A 19973-nucleotide genomic window follows, 5' to 3' on the forward strand; every position below is an offset into this window, starting at 1 on the left:
GGCGCAGAAACCAAGGCATATGCCTTCAGAACTTACCCAGATCTTACAGCTTGTCACCCACAGCACAGCTGTGATCCGGGGCTCTGGGGGCCCAGGCTCTGCTTCCCGCGTGCTTCACTCCACTTTTAAGTCTGTAAGAGAGGGGACAGAAGTGGATAAAAACTGTGAAAGCAAGCTTGGTGTTACCTGTGTTCACAAGAAAATGCCAGCTCAAACGAGCCGAGTGGTAATCGCGCATGACGGCCCGCCTCAGGCAGCCCAGGCCTCGGGCGGAGGGCTTGCCAGCAGGAGCCGGCTCCCCCGGAGGGGGTGGTAGTCAGTTGAGCTAAGAAACATGCCCGTTACTTTACCCAGTGATCCTGTTTCTGCTGTATCCTAAAGAAGTGATAGGACCAGTACAAAGTAGTAAATGTACAGACTTGCACCAGGAGCATTAGGGGACCTGAATCTCCGTTACTGGGGAGTTGACTACATAGACTGTACAGCGTGCGCACAGTGGGGTCGTGCACAGCTTTGGAAAAGGGGTTGTAGAAGGAGGAGAGCTTACAGATACCTAGAACTCATCCCACTTTACACACTTTCCTGGCAGGCCGCACAGATAAGGACAAGGTCTGGGGGGCTGGGTGTCGTTTCCACATTCACATGTGGGCACCTTAGGGCTATGGCTGATTTTTACTTCCTCGTATTTTCTTAGGTAGTCTGAGTTTTTGTATGTATAAAAACGGATCTATTTCCATTTCCCTTTTAAAAAATATAACTTAAGGAAAAAAGTGCTTGGTAGCCGAGTGATAAGCAAGTCGCAGGAGGTGGAGACCGAGAGTGGCCCTTGGTGGGAGGCCGAGGTCGTAAATTCGGGCTGATCTTCCGTGGCCGCTGAGGGATAGGAGACGAGCGTAGGAAGTGTGGCTGGAGTGGGGTGCTGTCAGGCTCTGAGATGCAGGAGGCAGAGACGCTCGCTGTGGGACAGGAGCGCATCTGAGCAGCAGTGCGCCCAGGCGTCCGGGGGCCGCCGAGCCCCGCTCCCTGTGTCCGCTGGTGACGGTCAGGGCACATAGGCGGCCCACAGTGAGCTGTTTTCCATTAGCTGACCGCCACGCAGCACCTTTGTGAATGTGTCAGTTTCTCACCACCTGACCGCTGGTGGGGAAATGTCTGCAGACGTGTGGAATGCTGAATGTCTCTGGACTCTCCCATTGTTTTCACTGTCTAGACCCGGGTCCCCACTTCACAGCTGCAGGCTCAAGGGCAGATGCAGGCCCCGGCACCCCAGCCGGCCCAGGTGGCACTGGCGAAGCCCCCGGTGGTGTCGGTGCCCGCAGCCGTGGTCTCCTCGCCGGGCGTCACGACGCTGCCCATGAACGTTGCTGGAATCAGTGTGGCCATCGGGCAGCCGCAGAAAGCCGCAGGTGCCTGTCTCATGCCACCCCTCGCCCCCCGCCGCTCCGCGTACAGCCTTGAGTGGGGCTGACAAGCCTTTTCTAGTTAGTAGCTGTGGCCCGCAGCCATCTCGGGTGTGTCACGGTGTATTTTAGCAGAAGTGTCCCTCGATTTAACCGTTCACGTTCTTAACTTGCCCGCCCTTTGTCCAAATGTCGTTGTGGACCTGGAAACATTTTAAGTAGATGTAAGGCGGGCTTTATTCAGCTCAGCATCATTTCAGCGTGTAGTTTTCTGTACAGAGATCACTGAAGCTGAACTCACTGTGAGCCCTGAGACCTTGTCCCTACTTGGCGCTTGTGATTCAATGACCTGACCTGTGTTCTCAGGGCAGACTGTCGTGGCCCAGCCTGTGCACGTCCAGCAGCTGCTGAAGCTGAAGCAGCAGGCCGTCCAGCAGCAGAAGGCCATCCAGCCGCAAGCCGCCCCAGGCCCGGCCGCCGTCCAGCAGAAGGTACCGGGCGCCCGGTTGACCCCTCTTCACGTGAGCCGGGCCCCGCTGCCAAGCGTGGGATGCACGGAGATGGATAGGGTTCCGAGCCGGCCCTGCGTGGCTGCCTGGCCTCCACGCACCGGAGACCCCATGGTTGTGGCCTTGGGCTGTACGTAGGATGGCCTTGGGGCTGGCCCTGGAGGGAGGGCATGGTTCACGAGAGGGGGAGCCCCCATGTCCTGCCGGCTCGTGGGGGCAACTGTGAAGGACGCAGGCTGTGGAACTGTATGACTGGGAGGGGCCGGAAGGACTCGGGGAAGCATGTGTAGCTCCTGGTGTGCGACCCATCTGGGTGCACAGGAGCCAGCTGTGTGTGTGTGTGTGTGTGTACACGTGTGTGCATGTGTGTGTGTACGTGTGTACACACGCGCCATCAGCGGATGGACGGAGAGGGGGGAGAGAGGGGAAGGGGTACTGTGAGAGGAGTGCTGTCAGCGACCCTCTGTCTCAGAAGGCTGGGAGGCAGCTCTGAGCTGATTGAGGCCCCAGAGGCGAGTCCTCCTCAGAGGCGGGGGTTCGGGGCTGCGCTGGCAAGCAGGAGCGGAGTGCAAGGCGCTCTGCTCCCCAGGACTTCTGCCTCATCTGCTCCTGGTGGCACAAAGCCCGACGCACAGATGATGGCGTCTGGGCTCTTGACCTTCGTGTTGCATCTGTGCTGTTTTCTGAACCGGAGCGAGCCAGCGCCCTGTCCCCATGTGCTGAGGGCTCTGCAGGCGGCTGGTGCCCCTTTCCAGAAACTGACAGACGCGCAGAGACGTGAAGTGACTTCTGGGGTGGGGCGTGCCGGGCTAGGAGGCACTGTGACAGGACGGAGACCGGGCTGGGTCATCGCGGGGGCTTAGCCAGCGTCTGAAAGAGAGAAGGAGAAGGGCTTTAGCCAAAGTGCCAGTCGGTATGTTCACATAACTTGAAAGAAGATTTCTGAGACGTTAAAACTGTCCATAGCTGTGGCTTTGTAAACCGAATATATGGGCCACATACACGCATGGCTTTCTGAATAGTATTTAAACGCTCCTGGCAGGGAAAACGGAAAATTAGACTAAATGTGTAAAGATTGTGCGTACAGGTTTGTTTCTGTTTGTGCTAAATAGTTTTGAGTATGGGCCAAATTCTTAAAGTTAGATTTGGGAAACGGTGTGTGTTTTCTGTATTGTCAAGTTCGCTCACTTACATGATGAGCAGACGTGGCACCAGGTGCCTCAGAGGATGGGAGATGAAGCCCAGCCTGGGCCATGAGGGGACCTCCCAGCAGGGGAGGAGATGACCCAGGACCGGGCCCCCCGGGGGGGCAGCAGCAAGAACACAGGGCAGCGGGCGGGCAGGGCCAGGAGCCGGGGTGGTCACGCTGCGGGCGTCTGGGGGGCTCTGAGAAGGGGACGCAGAGCCTTGCCTGCTCTAACCCTGGGCGGCCTCTCTTTCCTCAGATCACAGCACAGCAGATTGCCGCTCAGGGCCAGCCACAGAAGGTCACCTACGCCACCCAGCCAGCCCTTAAAACCCAGTTTCTCACCACGCCCATCTCCCAGGCCCAGAAACTGGCTGGGACCCAGCAGGTGCAGACCCAGATCCAGGTGAGCAGCGGGGAGCCCGAGGGCTGGGAGCAGACGCGGCGGGCGCTCGGAGGTAGAGCAGGGGGGCGCCGCCAACCAGCGCCCCATGGAGAGCGTCGTGGGGCCCTGCAGCGTGGCCTGGGGACTGTGCTCAGGTCCTGCTGCGGTGGCAGCCTTTGTGCTGGTGAGGCTCCTGCAGGGGTCGTGGTCGTTCCTCCGCTGCCGCCGGCTGCCCGGCACTGGCCAGCCCAGCATTGCACGTCTCCTGGGTCCCGGCACACGCGTGACGCCCGGGACGGGGTGCGGGGCTGTGGGCACGCCCACCCACCGAGCTCCTGTGGTCCCTCAGCCTCGGCCCGTGCCGGCCTGCCGTCTGCCTTCCTCTGGCAGCGGTGCGAATCTGCTGACCGTCGGGGCCCCTCCCTTGGGACGAGCCTGTTCGGGGGCTTCCCGGTGGGGCTGTGCGTCCCGGGCGTCTGCTTTGGGCCTGGGTGTCACACTTCTCCCAGCTTGTGCCTCACCTGCTCGCTCACTTTACGAACGGAGCTTCTGGATTTGAGTGTATTGGGATTTATCCATCTTTTTGTGTCTGAACAGTGCCTTCTGCGCTTTGCTTAAGAAATCCTTCCCAGAGGTCATGGTGCTGTTTCCTAGATCATTTCTAAAAACTTGATAATTTTTTTGTTCACATTTATGTCTTTAACCTTCCTGGAATTGGTTTTTGGAGATGATGCAAAAATAGGGGTTCAGTTTAATTTTTCCACGTGAACACAACGCCCTGTTACTTTCACACTACTCATTCGGGAGTCCCTTCTCTCCCCCGACCCTCCGTGTGACCAGGCACGCGTGACGTGCGGTTCCTCGGGGGCTTCTCTGAGCACCGTGGTCTCGGCCCCTGTGAGCCCACACTGCCCGCTCTTCGCCACTCTGCTGCACGATGATTCTCGGCATCCACCTCCTGCTGTCGGGAGCATCCTGCTTTCCCGCTCTCTGCACTTCCGTGTCGTTTTTTTTTTTTTTTTAATTTATTTATTTATTTATTTTTGGCTGCATTGGGTCTTCGTTTCTGTGCGAGGGCTTTCTCCAGTTGCGGCGAGCGGGGGCCCCTCTTCATCGCGGTGCGCGGGCCTCTCACTATCGCGGCCTCTCTTGTTGCGGAGCACAGGCTCCAGACGCACAGGCTCAGTAATTATGGCTCACGGGCCCAGTTGCTTCGCGGCATGTGGGATCTTCCCAGACCAGGGCTCGAACCCGTGTCCCCTGCATTGGCAGGCAGACTCTCAACCACTGCGCCACCAGGGAAGCCCCCGTGTCGATTTTGAGTCAGCTTATTTAGTATACGCACCGTGGTCAAAACTGATGGCGTTTTTGTTAGAACTGCATTGACTCTGTAGATCAGTTTGGGGGAGAGTGGGCATCTCTATAGCCTTGACTTCAGATTCACCAACATGATACATCATTTGCTGTTTCAATCTTCTTTAATGCCCTTTAAGTAAGTTTTCTGATTTTTTTTCCATAAAGATCTTATTGCGTGTATTAGATTTATTCCTAAGTAACGGGTGTTTTCTGATACTCTGCTCTAAGTTCCCTCTTTTTGTCTGTGTCTGTAGGACACTGTATGTTGACTTTTGAATCCCACAGCCTCAATCTGTTCTAGTTGGTTTCTGTTTCCCTTGTGTCGATCACATCACCTGTGAGTCCTGGCGGCTGGCATCTTCCCCTTCGTCCTTCTGTTTCTTATTCCCGCCTCGACGTGCTGGCGATGCCCGCAAGGCAGTGTGACAGGTGCAGACAGGAAGCTCGGCCACATGGCTCTCCTCATGGTCGTTCTGCGGGTTGGGTTTTTTTTTTACAAGCTTTTTTTTTTTTTTTTTTTTTTTTTTTTTTTTTTTTTGCGGTACGCGGGCCTCTCACTGTCGTGGCCTCTCCCGTTGCGGAGCACAGGCTCCGGACGCGCAGGCTCAGCGGCCATGGCTCACGGGCCCAGCCGCTCCGCGGCATGTGGGATCTTCCCGGACCGGGGCACGAACCTGTGTCCCCTGCATCGGCAGGCGGACTCTCAACCACTGCGCCACCAGGGAAGCCCGGGTTGGGTTTTTAAAATCACCCTTCAGCACAGTAAGAAAAGTCTCTTCTTTATCTAGATTGCTACAACTTTTTGTTCCTTTGGTTGTGGTGTTTTGTTTCTTTACAAACCCTCTGTCTGCACCCCTCCCCTCGTGGTCCCTCCAGTCTCGAGGCTTCAAGCCCATCTCTGTGCCCATGAGTCCAGATTCGCATCTGCGGCCAGCTCTCATCTCGCCCAGGGTTTTAATCCTGGCTGCCTTTGGACGGCCCCCTGGAGGTGTGTGCCTCTGGTACCTTAGCCCCTCCTCCTCCAGCTCTGGGACAGCAGTTCTGTCTTCCCTGACCTTCAGCCTTTCCTGGGCCAAACCCTCCGCTGCTCTTCACGCTCCAGACCCGGCCCAGCACGGATCCTGCAGTGAAGTGCGCTGAGACGTGCTTTGTGGCGGCGTGGGGTCCCTTTGTCACCTCTAGGTCAGGTTTTTCCGGGGTGTTGTGCCTGCTAGTCGGCTTCTTCTGTCAGTTATGAGAGGGGTGAGTTAAAATCTCCCATTCTGGGACTCCCCTGGCGCTCCAGTGGTTGGGACTCCGTGCTTCCACTGCAGGGGGCGCGGCTTCCATCCCTGGTCGGGGAACTGAGGATGCCACATGCCGCCTGGCACAGCCCAAAAAATGGAGGAAAAAACCCCCTCCCATTCTGGTTATGGGTTTATCTGTTTTTCCTTATATTCCTTTCTACTTTTGCTTTTTATATTAGGTGCTCTGTTGTTAGCTGCACATAAATTAAAATTTTAACTTTTATTATTTTGAAGTACTGTTTCGGTGTGGCAGCCTGTTGTGCCTCATACCGAGAACTCTACCCATATGTCACAGAAACAGTCATTGGACGCCGCCTCACTGTCATTGTCCCGTGTCTCAGTTTTGGTCCTTCAGCTGTGACACATTCACTCCCTTTATGGTGAGGCCTGGGAGGAACGGCTTTTAGCTTCCATTTTGTTTGCATTTTCAACTTGTTCTGTTTTCTCTTTCCAGCCTTACTTGCCTTCTCTTATTCCATTTATGTATTTATTTTTTGTCATTCTGGGTTTTTTTCCTCCTCTGACTCGTTTGAAAATTACATGTTTTTTTTCTGTTCTCTAAGTGGTTATCCTAAAATCTCCATGTGCAGATTTACCTTGTCAGAGTATAGCACAAACCACCGTCTCTGCTCTGCTCTCGAGCACGGGTCTGTCAACACCGTTGCTCCCTGGCCCTCTCAACTCACACGCTGCTGCAGTCACGCAGTTTCCTTCTATCCTGCTTCATTTTCACTTTTCATGTAAAATTCCTTTTCTTCTGCTTGAAGTACACCCTTTGGAGTTTCCCATAGTGTTTGAAGATGCCTGTATTTCACTCTTGTTCCTGAAGGATGCTTCTGCGTTGTATGGAATTCTAGATGGACATTTATTTTCTCAGCACATTAACAGTACTCCCTGGCTCCTGGTCTTTTGTTGTTGAGGAGAAGTCAGATGTCTGTGCAGCGGGTCGCTGCTTCGATGGGAACCTGTCTTTTTTCCCTCTGTTTCCTTTTGAGATCTTTTCTTTGTCTTTGGCGTTTTATAAATGCTGTGACGATCTAGCTTGGAATTTGCTGATCGTCTGGAATCTGGGCATTGATCTCTCTTGTCAGTTTAGGAAATGACCAGCCGCCGTTTCTTTAGGTGCCGCCTCTACCCCATTTCCTGCCCTCCGTGTCTCTTCAGTCTCTGTGCTTTCCTTCCATTGTCTCTCTGTGCTGCATTCTGAGTAATGACCTCTAACCTGTCTCCCATTTCACTGAGCTTTCCTTTCATTAGGTCTAATCTGCTGTTAAGCTTGTCCATTGAATTTTAATTTTGGTGATTATAAGTATTTTATTCTTCGAAGTTCTGTTTTTGTCTCAAACCTGCTTGGTCTTTGTAGTTTCTTGTTCCCATACGTGTTTTCAGGCTGCACAGGACGGCACACTGTTTTGTGCGTGCCTGATAATTCCTCTATTTGAAGTCCATGTGCGTCTGATTTTACTTGTTTCTGCTGTTCTTGCTTCAGGAACTGTGGGGTTTTTGTCATTATAGGAGTTGTCTTCTTGTGAGCCAGTTTCCCTTGAAGTTCTGTTGGTTGGAAGGCTTTGAGGTCTGGGTTGAAGGTGGGTTCTTCCTTGTGCTGGGCTCCCATGGGTGCCGTCAGGACCACATCAGTTGTGGCTTGAGGGTTTGGTCTGCCAGCCTGTGTTTCCCCCTCCCCTGCCTAGCACCGAGGCCTAAGGCAGGCGGCTTCCTCACAGACCCTTTGAGTGCCAGGATCGCAGCTGCGGGGGGCATCGGGCAGCCCTCTTGTTATCTCCTCCTGAGAGTGGGTTTGGACTTGGTCTCTTTGCTGCACCCGGGAGGCCATGAAAACCCAGTGCAAGGCTTCCCCTGCAGCACGTGGTCTCGGGCACGAGCTGCTGTAGCACCTTCTCATGGCTCGGGGTCCCCCATTTGCTTAAGTTTTGGCACTGGGAGCTCTGGACTTCCTGCAAGTTTATCGATGCGTTTTAAGACGTCACCTTGGTGTTATGCATGGCATCCCAGCATTTTCGTGGCTGCCGGTCTGAGCTGTGGCCCGTGCGCTGCAGTAGCTGACCAAACGTCTCTCCCGTCAGAGGAAGCGCACAGGCTCACTCAGGGGTTCCTTTGATGTCAGTGAGTGCGGTTCACAGTTTTTGATTTAAGTTACAGTAAACTAGTAAATGCCTTCTGATTCATTTTAATTTCCGTGAGAACTCGTATTTATTTGGTAGCTTGTCATTTGCAAGTACATCATATAATTTCACATTTCCTCCAGGATTATCTTGGGCAAGACTTATTTTCATCCCTGTTCCGCCAGTTAGAGACCTGAGGGGGCTTTCCATGGCCCCCAGCAGCTACCCACTCGGGAGCTGCTTCTGTGAACCGGTGTCCCCGAAGCCCTGAGTAGACACAAGTGGCCTGAATTGTCTTATTACAGCAGGACAGCAAGATAGGCAGGTTTACAAAAAGTGACCATTGGGTGGAAGGTTTTGTTTTGTAGAGGAAGATATCAATCATGATGAAGAAGAATGTAGAAAAATGGTGAAGTAACCACTTTAGAGTTTGGGCGTAGATGTCTCTGGACTAGGGCTGAACCTGGGTGTTGGTCCGGGTCCCCTGACAATGGGGGCATACGTGGAGTGGCGCCCAGGCACTCTGTCTTCCATGTAACTCTCTCATATAGACTTGTAGCGATTTTTATAAAAGAAAAATGTGACTGTCTGAAATATGAGACCGATAATAAGCTTCAAATTACATGTGATTACCGATTAGGAAGGCAGTCGTTACTCAGTGCAAAGGTGAAATAACTGGTTCTCTCAGGGTTCCAGGTGAGCCCACTTTTGAGACCTGCTATTTTGTGTCGTCTGACCACCGTCTTTTTTTGTTGTTTTTTGTTTTTTGCATTAAGAACTGAGAAGGAGAGAGGGCAAGAAATCTCTTTTGCGCACACGTTCATTTGGCATCTCCATTTGTCTTTTTTGTTTTGTCCAAGGTTGCGAAACTCCCTCAAGTCGTCCAGCAGCAGACACCCGTGGCCAGCATCCAGCAGGTTGCCTCTGCTTCCCAACAGGTAGGACCTGGAGACCCGCAGCTGTCGGGGGTTCCCACGAAGAGAGTTCTTGCTTTTCATCCGAGGAAATAGAATTTTAATTCCTAGAGAACGGCTTGTGATCTTCATAATACAGAAAAGAAAATTAACTTTGGAGAAAACACTTGATATCCTGAGACTAGCAGGAAAAAAACCCTGAACAAATGTGTTTGGACTCAGTGTCACATGTGCTGAGGGGGCTCATTTCTGGGCTCCTTCGTTCAGCCAGTAAACCTTAGGTGCATCCTGCCAGCTGAAGCCACCACACCTTCCTTTTAGGGAAACGAAGAAAGAAAACAGAATCCGTTCGTATCGACCTTGGGTCTTAGAGTAGAAATACTACTGGGGACAGCCAGGACTTACCTTCCCAACAGAGCCTAGCTTTCGGTTCTTACCGGCTTTTTACTGCTAAAAATGTGGCCGTATAAAAGCAGTGCTTTAAAATAATTGTAGTTGATTCAGAATCACACTGGCATGTAGGTGTCAAGAAACCAGATAGTATTAGGAGCTGGACACCAGCAGCACCAGTCCCCGGCCATCCTTTCCCCAGAGGCGTCCGCTTGCAGCCTAAAAGCAGCAGTAGTTTCGTTTTCTATTTTTGTTTGGTTAGAAACCAGAGGTCCTATTTTGATAGGTCAGGTGGTTTTTACATTTCATGGAAGCATTCGCGCTAGTCATGTTTCTAACCCCCACCCCCAAGGACGTCTAAGTTTTCATGTCACCTGATCTGCGTTTTCTAGGAGATGTGTTTCTGTTTTGGTTCAGGCTTCCCCACAGACTGTGACCCTCACCCAGGCGACAGCGGCCGGGCAGCAGGTCCAGGTGATCCCCGCAGTGACAGCGACAGCACAGGTAGTCCAGCAGAAGCTCATGCAGCAGCAAGTCGTGACCACGGCGGCGGCCCAGCTGCAGACCCCCGGTGTTCCCAACCCAGCCCAGGTGCCGGCCAGCTCCGACAGCCCGAACCAGCAGCCCAAGCTCCAGATGAGAGTCCCCGCCGTCAGGTTAAAGACGCCCACCAAGCCTCCGTGCCCCTAGTCGGGAGCGCGGCGCGGCCCCAGGCGGGCCGCCCGTGCCTGCCACCGCCCCGCCCAGATGGGGTGGACTTATTTACTGAGCCCCAGGACAGTGCCCTGCAGGGCGTCCAGTGCCTGGAGCGGCGACCCTCAGCGAGCGCCCCCGTCACGTGTTATGTGGCTGACTGAGAAAGCGGCAGTGGCAGTGTTTCCTCGATGCTTTACCTTTTAGTTTCTCCTCCAGGGCAGTACTGCTGGGTCTTGAAAGCCATTTAGAATTTCTCTGTTAGTGTACAGTGTTTTTTGCACATCACAAGTAGCCATTTGGAAGGTGCAGTGAGTCATAAAATAGACCTTGTGGAGCTAAAATGTGGTCTGACAGCATCTGTCTCTGCCTGGTTCTTTATTCCTAACTGAAAGCACGTTATGGTCCTTCGAGAGGAGAAAGACTGTCTGATATCAAAGGTAGGTCATCTCAGATCAGGGAAAACCAACATGGTTTCTCCCCTCCCTCCTAAAATGTGACTTGTTTGGACTCTTAAAGGAGACGTTTAGTACTGACATGCATTGAAGCACATTCGTGACGCGTTCCCAGCTTGTGTTGAAGGGGAATGGTCTGTGACTGCATTTTCATTGCAAAGAGCATCGCGTGGCTTCCCTCAGAGTGGCCGGTTTCCACGTCAACGGAACCCTTGGGGCTGCTCCCCACCCCAGCACATCCACGATAGTTTCCCGGGTTTCGGATAAACTTGTAAGTGGACTTAGGCTACTGAAGCAGCGCCAGCAAACCTTGTGGGGCTCCTGTCTGGGAATATGGTTCGGGGCCCAGAGTGCTGTGCAAGTGTTGTCACGTTGCAGACGGCACTGCTGAGTGCTCGGCGAGGCCCTTGCAAGGGGGCGGCCTGCCATCGCCCCTTTGCTTTCGTGCCCAGCCCAGGCGTGACGTGCAGAGGTGAGAAGCCTCCTTGTGCAGGTGCTGTGTGTATGCACCTACAAGTATTACCCACAGAAATGGGTGTGGTAAGCTCTTCATACTAGACTGCCATGTCTCGTATGTGAGCATGTCGCCCACTTGGGGTTCTGCGTAAAGCAGGGAGCCATCCAGGCTCTTTGGGGTGGGGGGCCCGTGGTTGAGGGGCAAAGAGGGGGCCCTGGATTTGCTGTTTTTATTTTTTTTTACTGTGGCAACTGCAAAGGGCTTGATTGGCTGACGATGTCTGATTACCTGGAGGTGTCCACCCAAGCAAAAGGCGCGTGTCTGATGACACCCTCTCCGCTCCGTCTCTGTGCCTCTTCTACAGTTCTGGTCCAGGACATCAGGTTGTGTTAGGTCTGTGTGTACTTAGGAACAGTTCCGGCATACTGAGAGATTTTAAATTTGTAATCAGTCTGTCTCCTCCCCCTTTATATCACTTTATATGACACAAAGGAAAGTGTCCTGTCCCGAGTTTTTTTGTTTCCCATCAATATATGTGGACACTAATACGGCGATTGATACTTTAGTGAAGCCAACCGGGCAGCTCATTTTTGAGTTCTTGGTGAGAAATTTGGAAAAAAGTAAAGACCAGTTGTTCAAAGTGGACAGGATTTAACGTTCTAGTTACTTGAACACTATAATTTGCCTTCTGACTTGTTCATTGTGGGTTCAGCATGTGCTGTAATGAGGGAGTGCGGCTGCACGAGGCTTCTGTGCTTCGTATCTGGGTACTGAGGAGAGTTCCTACTTTTTTTTTTAAATCCTCAAATGTGCAGAACTAAAAAGGAATTCTCCTTTTCAGCTTATTTTAACTTGTGAAGCCTGTTGGTTTTGTTCTTACCCTTCTTGGGGTGTGGACGATCTCTGTAGATGATGGTGAAGTGTTGAGTGTTTAGAATATCCTAGACATAGCTGCCTGAGTAGAAGTCCTCTATTAATCTAGAACACTAGAAGAGAATTTAGAAAAATCTCTCAAAAGCTTTCTAAGATAACAGAACTAGGGTCTGAATATTTGCAGTGTGGGACTCCTGCCCTGTCTTACTATGTGAGTGAAAGAAGTGTGTTTTCTTCAGCGATTCCCTGTTGCAAAATATGGGACAGAAAATAGCGTTACTGGTATCAGACGATTTAGTAACATCTGGATGTCAGCACTCACCTCCTAGTCTTCCACAGCCATTTAGGTAAAGGGTCCGGTGTATTGTTTTCTTCGCTTTCTGTTTTAAAGGTTAAACTTTCCATATTTAAGAGTAAGTGTGAGTTTAGGACGATGTTTTCCAGGCTTCCTCAGATTGTTACTGTTGTCAGAATCCCACATTACCTTGTAGAACAGGGTTCCCACCCAATGCATGGTAAGGATTGAGAGAAATCTTCAGAACATAAAATATAAAGACAGCAGGCAAAAACACCGTCAAACTGGAATGGGCCACCGTGGAAAAAGCAGTCACCCAGGTTTTCTTTAATTCAGAGACATTTGTTCCAGGGAGGCTGGGTGGTGGTTGGAGGATCCGGGGGCGGGGGAAGTAGGAGGCTGGAGTCAGCCTCCTGAGGCAGAGGCTTTCCCTTTTGCCACCTTCAGGACTATTTGTTAACTGTTGTAACCAGATAGCTGTTGTGTTTTAAAATATAAAGGAAGAAGACCGAAATTGTAAATACTTTGTAAACAATCATTTGTACTTGAATAGTAGGGTTTTAAAGGGCACTGATACCCCACCAAACAAAAGGTATAATAAATTGACCTTTTTATATGCTTTTTTGTTTTGTCTTTCATAGAAAGCTACTGTTCAGGTTAAAATAAGATACCAGTCATATTCATTTCATTTGTGTGAAGAGAAAACAAGACACAGGGAAACCAAGTTAGTGTTGCGAACGGAGGTTTTCTTCTCCTCGCTCCTCCCCCAGACGGTAGCCAGAACTAGAAGGGATGGAGTTTCTCAGTGAAATCACCATTTCTCTCCGCAGAGACCATGTCCACCTGGCCACTGTGTTCCAAAGCCACACGAGGAGGAAGGACCCGGTGCGTTTATTTTTCTTCGTAATGTTCTTGTTCTCCAGTGCTACCTTGTACTAGACAGCAGCACTTCCTCAGCTGCTCTGTGCTTCTGTCCCTGTGCAGTGAGTATTTACTGAAGCATAATACATGCCAACGTTATCACTAATGGTGGAAGTTTTTTTAAAAAAGCAACACTTGGCTCTTCAAGAAAATCAAAACTAATGAGAGATAGATGGGTAAATTATTGGTTTATTCAGCTGATGCTTACTGAGTGCATACTGTGTGTCTAGGCCCTGGAGCGATAGCTACGAGCAAAGTAGAAAAGGAGGTTACGTTCTAGTAGTCCAGACAGATGATAAAATGATTCAGAACGGTGTAAGCACCATGAAGAAACAGGGACAAGGTCACGGCCGGCGATCTGGACTTCATGCTAAGCAGAAGCCTGGAAGACAGCTTGACTTACAAGTTGGAAAGCTCACTGTGTCTGCAGGGGAGGTGGTGGTTGAAGGTAGCCAGAGTGAAACCAGGGACAGACCCGCTGGACCATCTCCCTGGTCACAAACAAGGGAAAAAACCATCCTTGTGGGTCTTCAGATCCCAGCTCAACAGCCTTAGGAGGCATTTTCTGACTGCCGCCCCCTAACTTAAAATGGGCACTCAACCTCCACCTCCTTTTCTCAGCCGCTCGGCCCTACTTCCTGTAACCGGGCATCCCTTTGCCGATGTGTGCCCCCTCCTCCCTAGACCGCAGGTCCTGCCAGGGCAAGGACGGGACGTGCCTGGTCAACGCAACAGGCAGTTAAGTGTGCGATGAGGCGGTGGGTGGGCAGCGGAGGAGCGGACGGACGGGTGGACGGAAGGCTGCAGGCGAACGGTAGGAACGAACGGAGGCTGGCGCGCACGTGACCGCGGGCGAAGGAAGCCGCGGGAGTACGCAGGCGCGGCCCGGGGGCCTCGGGTGCAGTTCCCGCCTCAGCTGCCGCTGCTTCCGGTCCTCCCGCCCTCGCCCCGCCTGCCCGCGCCGATCGGCCGGCGCCGCGCCTGCGCACTGGGTCCAAGCCGGCCGCCGGCTTGCGTCGGGTCGGGTCGGGTGGCCCGGGCCCGCCCTCGGCTGCCGCCGCTCTTGTCCCCGCCGGCACTCTCCGCCGCGTCGCCCGGCAGCCGCGGTGAGGGCCCGCAGCCTGTCCGCGCCGGGGCGGGGCGGGCGCTCAGGGCCGCGCGGCTCTCCTTCGGCCTCCCCGCCCGCCCGGTGCCCCAGCGTTCCCCCGTCCACCTCCCCCTCAACGACCCCGTGACCCTCGCCGCTGACCCCCGCCCCGCCGGCCCCGGGAGGCCGCTGTCCGCGGTGCTGACGCCGCCGGCGCCGCGTGTCTGGAGGGGCCGCTGGTCGGGGTGTCCCCGCCGCACACCCGGGAGGCAGAGTGGAGTCCGGGCTGCGGCGTCTCCTCGGCCGGCCCCGCCGGGGCGTCTGTCGGGAGAGGCGCCTGGGCACCCCTGCCCACGGAGGCCTTTCCCACGACGGAGAGCGAGAACGGAGCTCAGCTTTGCCTTCAGGCCCGAAGACCGCGCGGCCTAGCAGACACTTCACAACCCGGCCCCAGAGCTGAGGGAGGATCCCTTCCTCGCCGAAAACTGCTTTGGCTACGCGCAGCTCGCAGCTCGCGCGCGAAGCCCCAGCTCCCAGGTCTGTTCCCGGGCTTCACGGGGCCGGCGTCCGCCAATGACACGTGAGAACGTGGAGCACCTCTCAGCCCACGTGACTGCCTTCCAGTTGTGGTGTTGGGTCTTGATGATTACTGGGTGCTCCGTGCGCTGAGTGGGGATGCCCAACGCCTACAGAGTGACACAGAGGCATTGCGCACGCATTTCTGTAACCTTTTGCCAAGCAGATAGACAGGATGTTCGTTTATTTATAAAAGTGTTTTCTTAATGTTCACATCAAGATAGCAAGAGAAATACGACTTTCTCCTTTAAAGGTTGTCAGCTAAACCGGCTCCTGCAAAAGTGGAAACGAAGCCCAAAAAGGCGGCAGGAAAGAATAAATCTTCAGACAAAAAAAGGTGCAAACAAAAGGGAAAGGGGGAGCGAAGGGAAAACAGGCTGAAGCGGCTAACCAAGAGACTAAAGGTGTACCTGCAGAAAATGGAGAAACTAAAAACGAGGACAGCCCAGCTTCTGTTGACGCAGGAGAGAGAGAAGCCAAGTCTGATTAGTATCACACACCTGGTCCTATCAGTGGTCCCTGTCTCTCTTCCTGCACGATCCAACTATTTAGTAAATGACAGTTTTTTAGGAGCTCTAGAAACATTTTTTAAAAGGAGGGACTCCCCCCTCATCCCATTTTTTAAGTGTAAAAAAAAAATTTTTTTTTTAAGAGGTGAAAGCATTGGCTGGTTATTTATTTTTTGGTACAACCAGAAAACAGTGGGATATTGAATACGGGAGGCTTTGACTGTCTTGGGTGTCAGCTTAACATTCCATAGATGGGGGTAGCTTTTATATCCTGTAATACAAAGCATTTACTACATGGCATTTGGAGTCAGGTGTGCATTTAATGTCTTGAACACTTTTTTTTGGTAATTTTTATTAGAGTACAGTTGCTTTACAATATTGTGTTAGTTTATACTGTACAGCAAAGTGAATCAGCTATACATATTCATACATCCCCTCTTTTTTGGATTTCCTTCTAAGTTAGGTCACCACAGAGCACTGAGTAGAGTTCCCTGTGCTCTACAATAGGTGCTCATTAGTTATCTATTTTATACATAGTATCAATAGTGTATGTGTGTCAACCCCAATCTCCCAATTCATCCCATCCCCCTGACCCCCAACACTTTAAAGTACTTCTCGTCCCATGTTGTTTTTGATAGAATTCTTCCTGAAGCAAACCACTCACTCCTTGATCTTGGCTCTCCTGGTCAGAATTCTGTGTGCTCTGTAACATCTTTGGTCGTGGTAGTACAGTTCTAGTAACTTTGTTAATGTGCTGTGAACGATGGACAATTTGAGTATGTACAGTATATGATATTAAATTGTGAATTAGTGGGACTTATGACGGAACAGCATATCAATATTTGAAGGTATTGGTACTTGCTATCCTGTTAAGGAAAATTTGCCTCCAAATATTAAGCTGGAAAGTCACTGGAATAACTGTTCAGAAAAGAATCACAACTACATGATTTTTTCGATTTTTGGTACGTATGTTAAGAATTGTGTGCAGGGACTGCCCTGGTGGCACAGTGGTTAAGAATCCGCCTGCCAATGCAGGGGACACGGGTTCGAGCCCTGGTCCGGGAAGAAACCACATGCCGCAGAGCAACTAAGCCCGTGCGCCACAACTACTGAGCCTGCGCTCTAGAGCCCGCGAGCCACAACTACTGAGCCCGCGAGCCACAGCTACTGAAGCCCATGCACCTAGATCCCATGCTCCGCAACAAAAGAAGGGAACACAGTGAGAAGCCCACGCACCACAATGAAGAGTGGCTCCCGCTCGCCACAACTAGAGAAAGCCCACACGCAGCGACGAAGACCCAACACAGCCAAAAATAAATAAATAAAAATTTTGTAAATGATTTAAAAAAATTTTTTTTCTTCAAACTGAGTTTGAGAATTCTTCTGGATAGAAATTCTATATCGGATCATGTGGTTTGAAAAACTTTTAAGCTGTTTCCCCTGAATTTATATGATGTATTATGATGGAAAAAAATGAGATCTGAGCATCTTGTAAAATACATTTGTCTATAAAATACACGTACTTTATACAAACATATTTGGAAATAGGGAATCACCTGTATCCTGGGCTTGAGTCCCAAGTTGCGATGGAGTGGAGGGGCTGAAGACACCCACTGCCTCTTGGCTCGGGCAGGGTGTTCCCCTCTCATCCTCAGTTCCCTTGGTGTCAAATAGGAAGATGGTGGAATTGGTCTGGTGGTGTTCTCATGAATAATCACTGAGTGAGGGATGGGAAGCCATTAGCACATGTCTGAGCCCAGGGGACTGGCCTTAGAAAATGTTAGCCTGGTTGGAGGAACCCTCAACTCCAGGCCTCAAGGAACTCCAGCCAGCAGCCCCCAGAATGTATGCTCATGACAGAAAATCACAGCATACACAGTGAAGAGGCCTCAGGAGTGAGGGTCTGACTCACACCTGTAGAGACATTAAGATGCCAGAATTGCTGGATCTAGAATAAGAAATGCAAAATGTATTTCATATGGTTAAAGAAACAAAAGAGGAAATAACAAGCATGGAGGAGAAACAAGGGGTCACCAGAGACCAAGCAGATAAAAAAAAAAAAAAAATGAACCAAATAGTTCTTCTAGAAATTAAACATAAAACAATTGAAATTTAAAATTTAGTGGAAGTAATCTCAATCCCTACCTCACACCATATGCAAAAATTAACGCAGAATGGATCAGAGACCTAAATGTGGAACTCACAGTTCTGAAACACAGGAAAAAATCTTTGTAGCCTTGGGTTAAATTAAGATTTCTTAGCTACAGCACCCAAAGCACAAATCTATAAAAGAATAAAAATGAAAAGTGGAACTTTATTAAAATTAAAAACATTTTGCTATGTGAAGAACATTATTGAGATAATGAAGAGCCACTGGGAGAAAACATTTGCAAAAGACACAGCCAATGAAGCACTTGTAATAGGATATATAAATAAAAGAAAAAACGCGTTTCCTTTACTGACGACACTTCTGACACCAGCTGCATGGGGGTCTCCCACACCAAGCTGTTCTCCAGGTCTCCGTGACATGGACCAGCTGTCCTACAAGAGCCCAGTTCTGACGCTGACTGCCCGAGGCTAGCACAGAGCCTGCAGGCTAAGGACCCAGCCCCACAGACGACCCCCTTCAGATGCCAGTTACAAGTGCCAGGTTGTCACCTGTCCTTTTGACCAACTGGCTATAAATTGGAGGATTCCACAACCCCTCCTTGGGTTGGATCGTTCGCTAGGACGGCTCACAGAACTCAGGAAAAGTTTACTTACGAGGTTAGTGGTTTATGATAAAAGGATATAACTCAGGAACAGCCAGATGGAAGAGATTCATAGGGCGAAGTGTGGGGAATGGAAGTGGAGCTTCCTTGACCTCTCTGGGCACCACTCTCCCAGAATCCTCTCGTGTTCACCAACCTGGAAGCTCCCCCGAACCTGTCCTGGGGTTTTGTGGAGGCTCCGTTACATGGGCCGGATTGATGATTACCTCAGTGCCTACCCCTTCTCTGCTCCCCAGAGGATGGGGGGGGTGTGTGTGCGGTGAGGCTGAAGGTTCCAAGCTTCTGATCATAGTTTGGTCTTTCTGGTGACCAACCCCCAGCCAGGAGCCCACCAAGTCACCTCATTGGAACAAAAGACCTCCTGGCACCCCTGCCACTCAGTGGATTCCAAGGGTTCTAGGAGCTGGGGGCAGAGACCAATATACAACATATATTTCTTATCATTTCACAGTAAAGAATTGTCAGAGGGCTTCCCTGGTGGCACAGTGGTTAAGAATCCGCCTGCCAATGCAGGGGACACGGGTTCAAGCCCTGGTCCAAGAAGATCCCACATGCCGCAGAGCAACTAAGCCCGCCTGCGCTCTACAGCCCACGAGCCACAACTACCGAGCCTGCGTGCCTAGAGCCTGTGCTCCACAACAAGAGAAGCCACCACGATGAGAAGCCCACGCACTGCAACAAAGAGTAATCCCCACTCAACGCAACTAGAGAAAGCCCACGCACAGCAACAGAGACCCAACGCAGCCCAAAATGAAAATAAATAAATTTATTTTTTAAAAAAATTGTCAGAACTCCATAACAAGAAAATAACTCATTTTTGGAACTTCCCTGGTGGCGAAGTGGTTAAGACTCTGCACTCCCAATGCAGGCGGCCCGGGTTCAATCCCTGGTCAGGGAACTAGATCCCACATGCATGCCTCAACTTAGAGTTTGCGTGCTACAACTAAGGAGCTGGCGAACTGCAACTAAGGAGCCCATGAGCTGCAACTAAGGAACCCACCTACTGCAAGTAAGGCGTGGTGCAACCGAATATTTTTTTTACAAAAGAAAGACTCATTTTTAAAAGTGGACAAAAGATTTGACCAGACACTTCACCAGATAAGCTCTAAGAATGGCAAATAAGCACATGAAAAGATGTCAGTATCCTTTCATTAGGGAAATACAAATTAAAACCGCAAGGAGATACAAGGACACACCAGCTAAAAAACGAGGACCTGGGCTAGTGAGGGTGAGGAGTGGCCTGCTCCCGTGCCTTGCCGGTGGGCGGCGCCCAAGAGCCAAGCCCCGTTGCAAACAGTTCGGCAGTTTCTCATGTATTTTACTTAAACAATCATTTACTCTCTGACCCAGCAATCTCACTTCTCACAGTTTACACAGAAGTGAAAACACACATCCACATGATAACCTGTATGCAAATGTTTATAGCAGCTTTATTCGTAATCTCCCCAAACTGGAAGCAGCCCAGCCATTCAACTGCCAGATGGAGAAGCAAACCACGGCCCCTCCGAACGATGACGTGGCACTCAGGTAGCAGGACCAGGCTGCTGGTGCTCAGACGGCAGGGGGGAAACTCGAATGTATTGTGCAAAAGAGGCCAGACACAAAAGGCTACATACTCTATGATTTCACTTATATGATGTCCTGGAGACGGCAAAACGATAGGGTCAGACTATAGCTCAGGGGTCTCAGGGGTGGGATGGGGGCGGGGCGGGGGGAAGGACTGACCTCAAAAGAGCCATTGGGGATTTGGGGGGTGATGGAAATGTCCTGTTCTCGATTGCGTTGGT

The 19973-nt window shown here is 51.3% G+C and overlaps 1 protein-coding gene across 12 annotated transcripts in view; it reads left to right on the plus strand.

Annotated features, from left to right (window-relative positions):
* The window catches only part of EP400 (E1A binding protein p400), a 111502-nt gene extending 98562 nt beyond the window's left edge, over positions 1-12940 (plus strand). For all 12 annotated transcript variants that reach the window (XM_033440632.2, XM_033440625.2, XM_033440627.2 and 9 more), the window contains 5 exons: positions 1211-1406; positions 1767-1891; positions 3355-3501; positions 9106-9183; positions 9967-12940. In XM_033440632.2, the coding sequence (XP_033296523.2) occupies positions 1211-1406; positions 1767-1891; positions 3355-3501; positions 9106-9183; positions 9967-10239 (819 nt within the window). In that variant the 3' untranslated portion in view covers positions 10240-12940. The remainder of the gene's footprint in view (positions 1-1210; positions 1407-1766; positions 1892-3354; positions 3502-9105; positions 9184-9966) is intronic.
* Positions 12941-19973: the final 7033 nt, after the last annotated feature.

Source organism: Orcinus orca, chromosome 15 (genome assembly GCF_937001465.1).
Source record: "Orcinus orca chromosome 15, mOrcOrc1.1, whole genome shotgun sequence".
NCBI lineage: Eukaryota > Metazoa > Chordata > Mammalia > Artiodactyla > Delphinidae > Orcinus > Orcinus orca.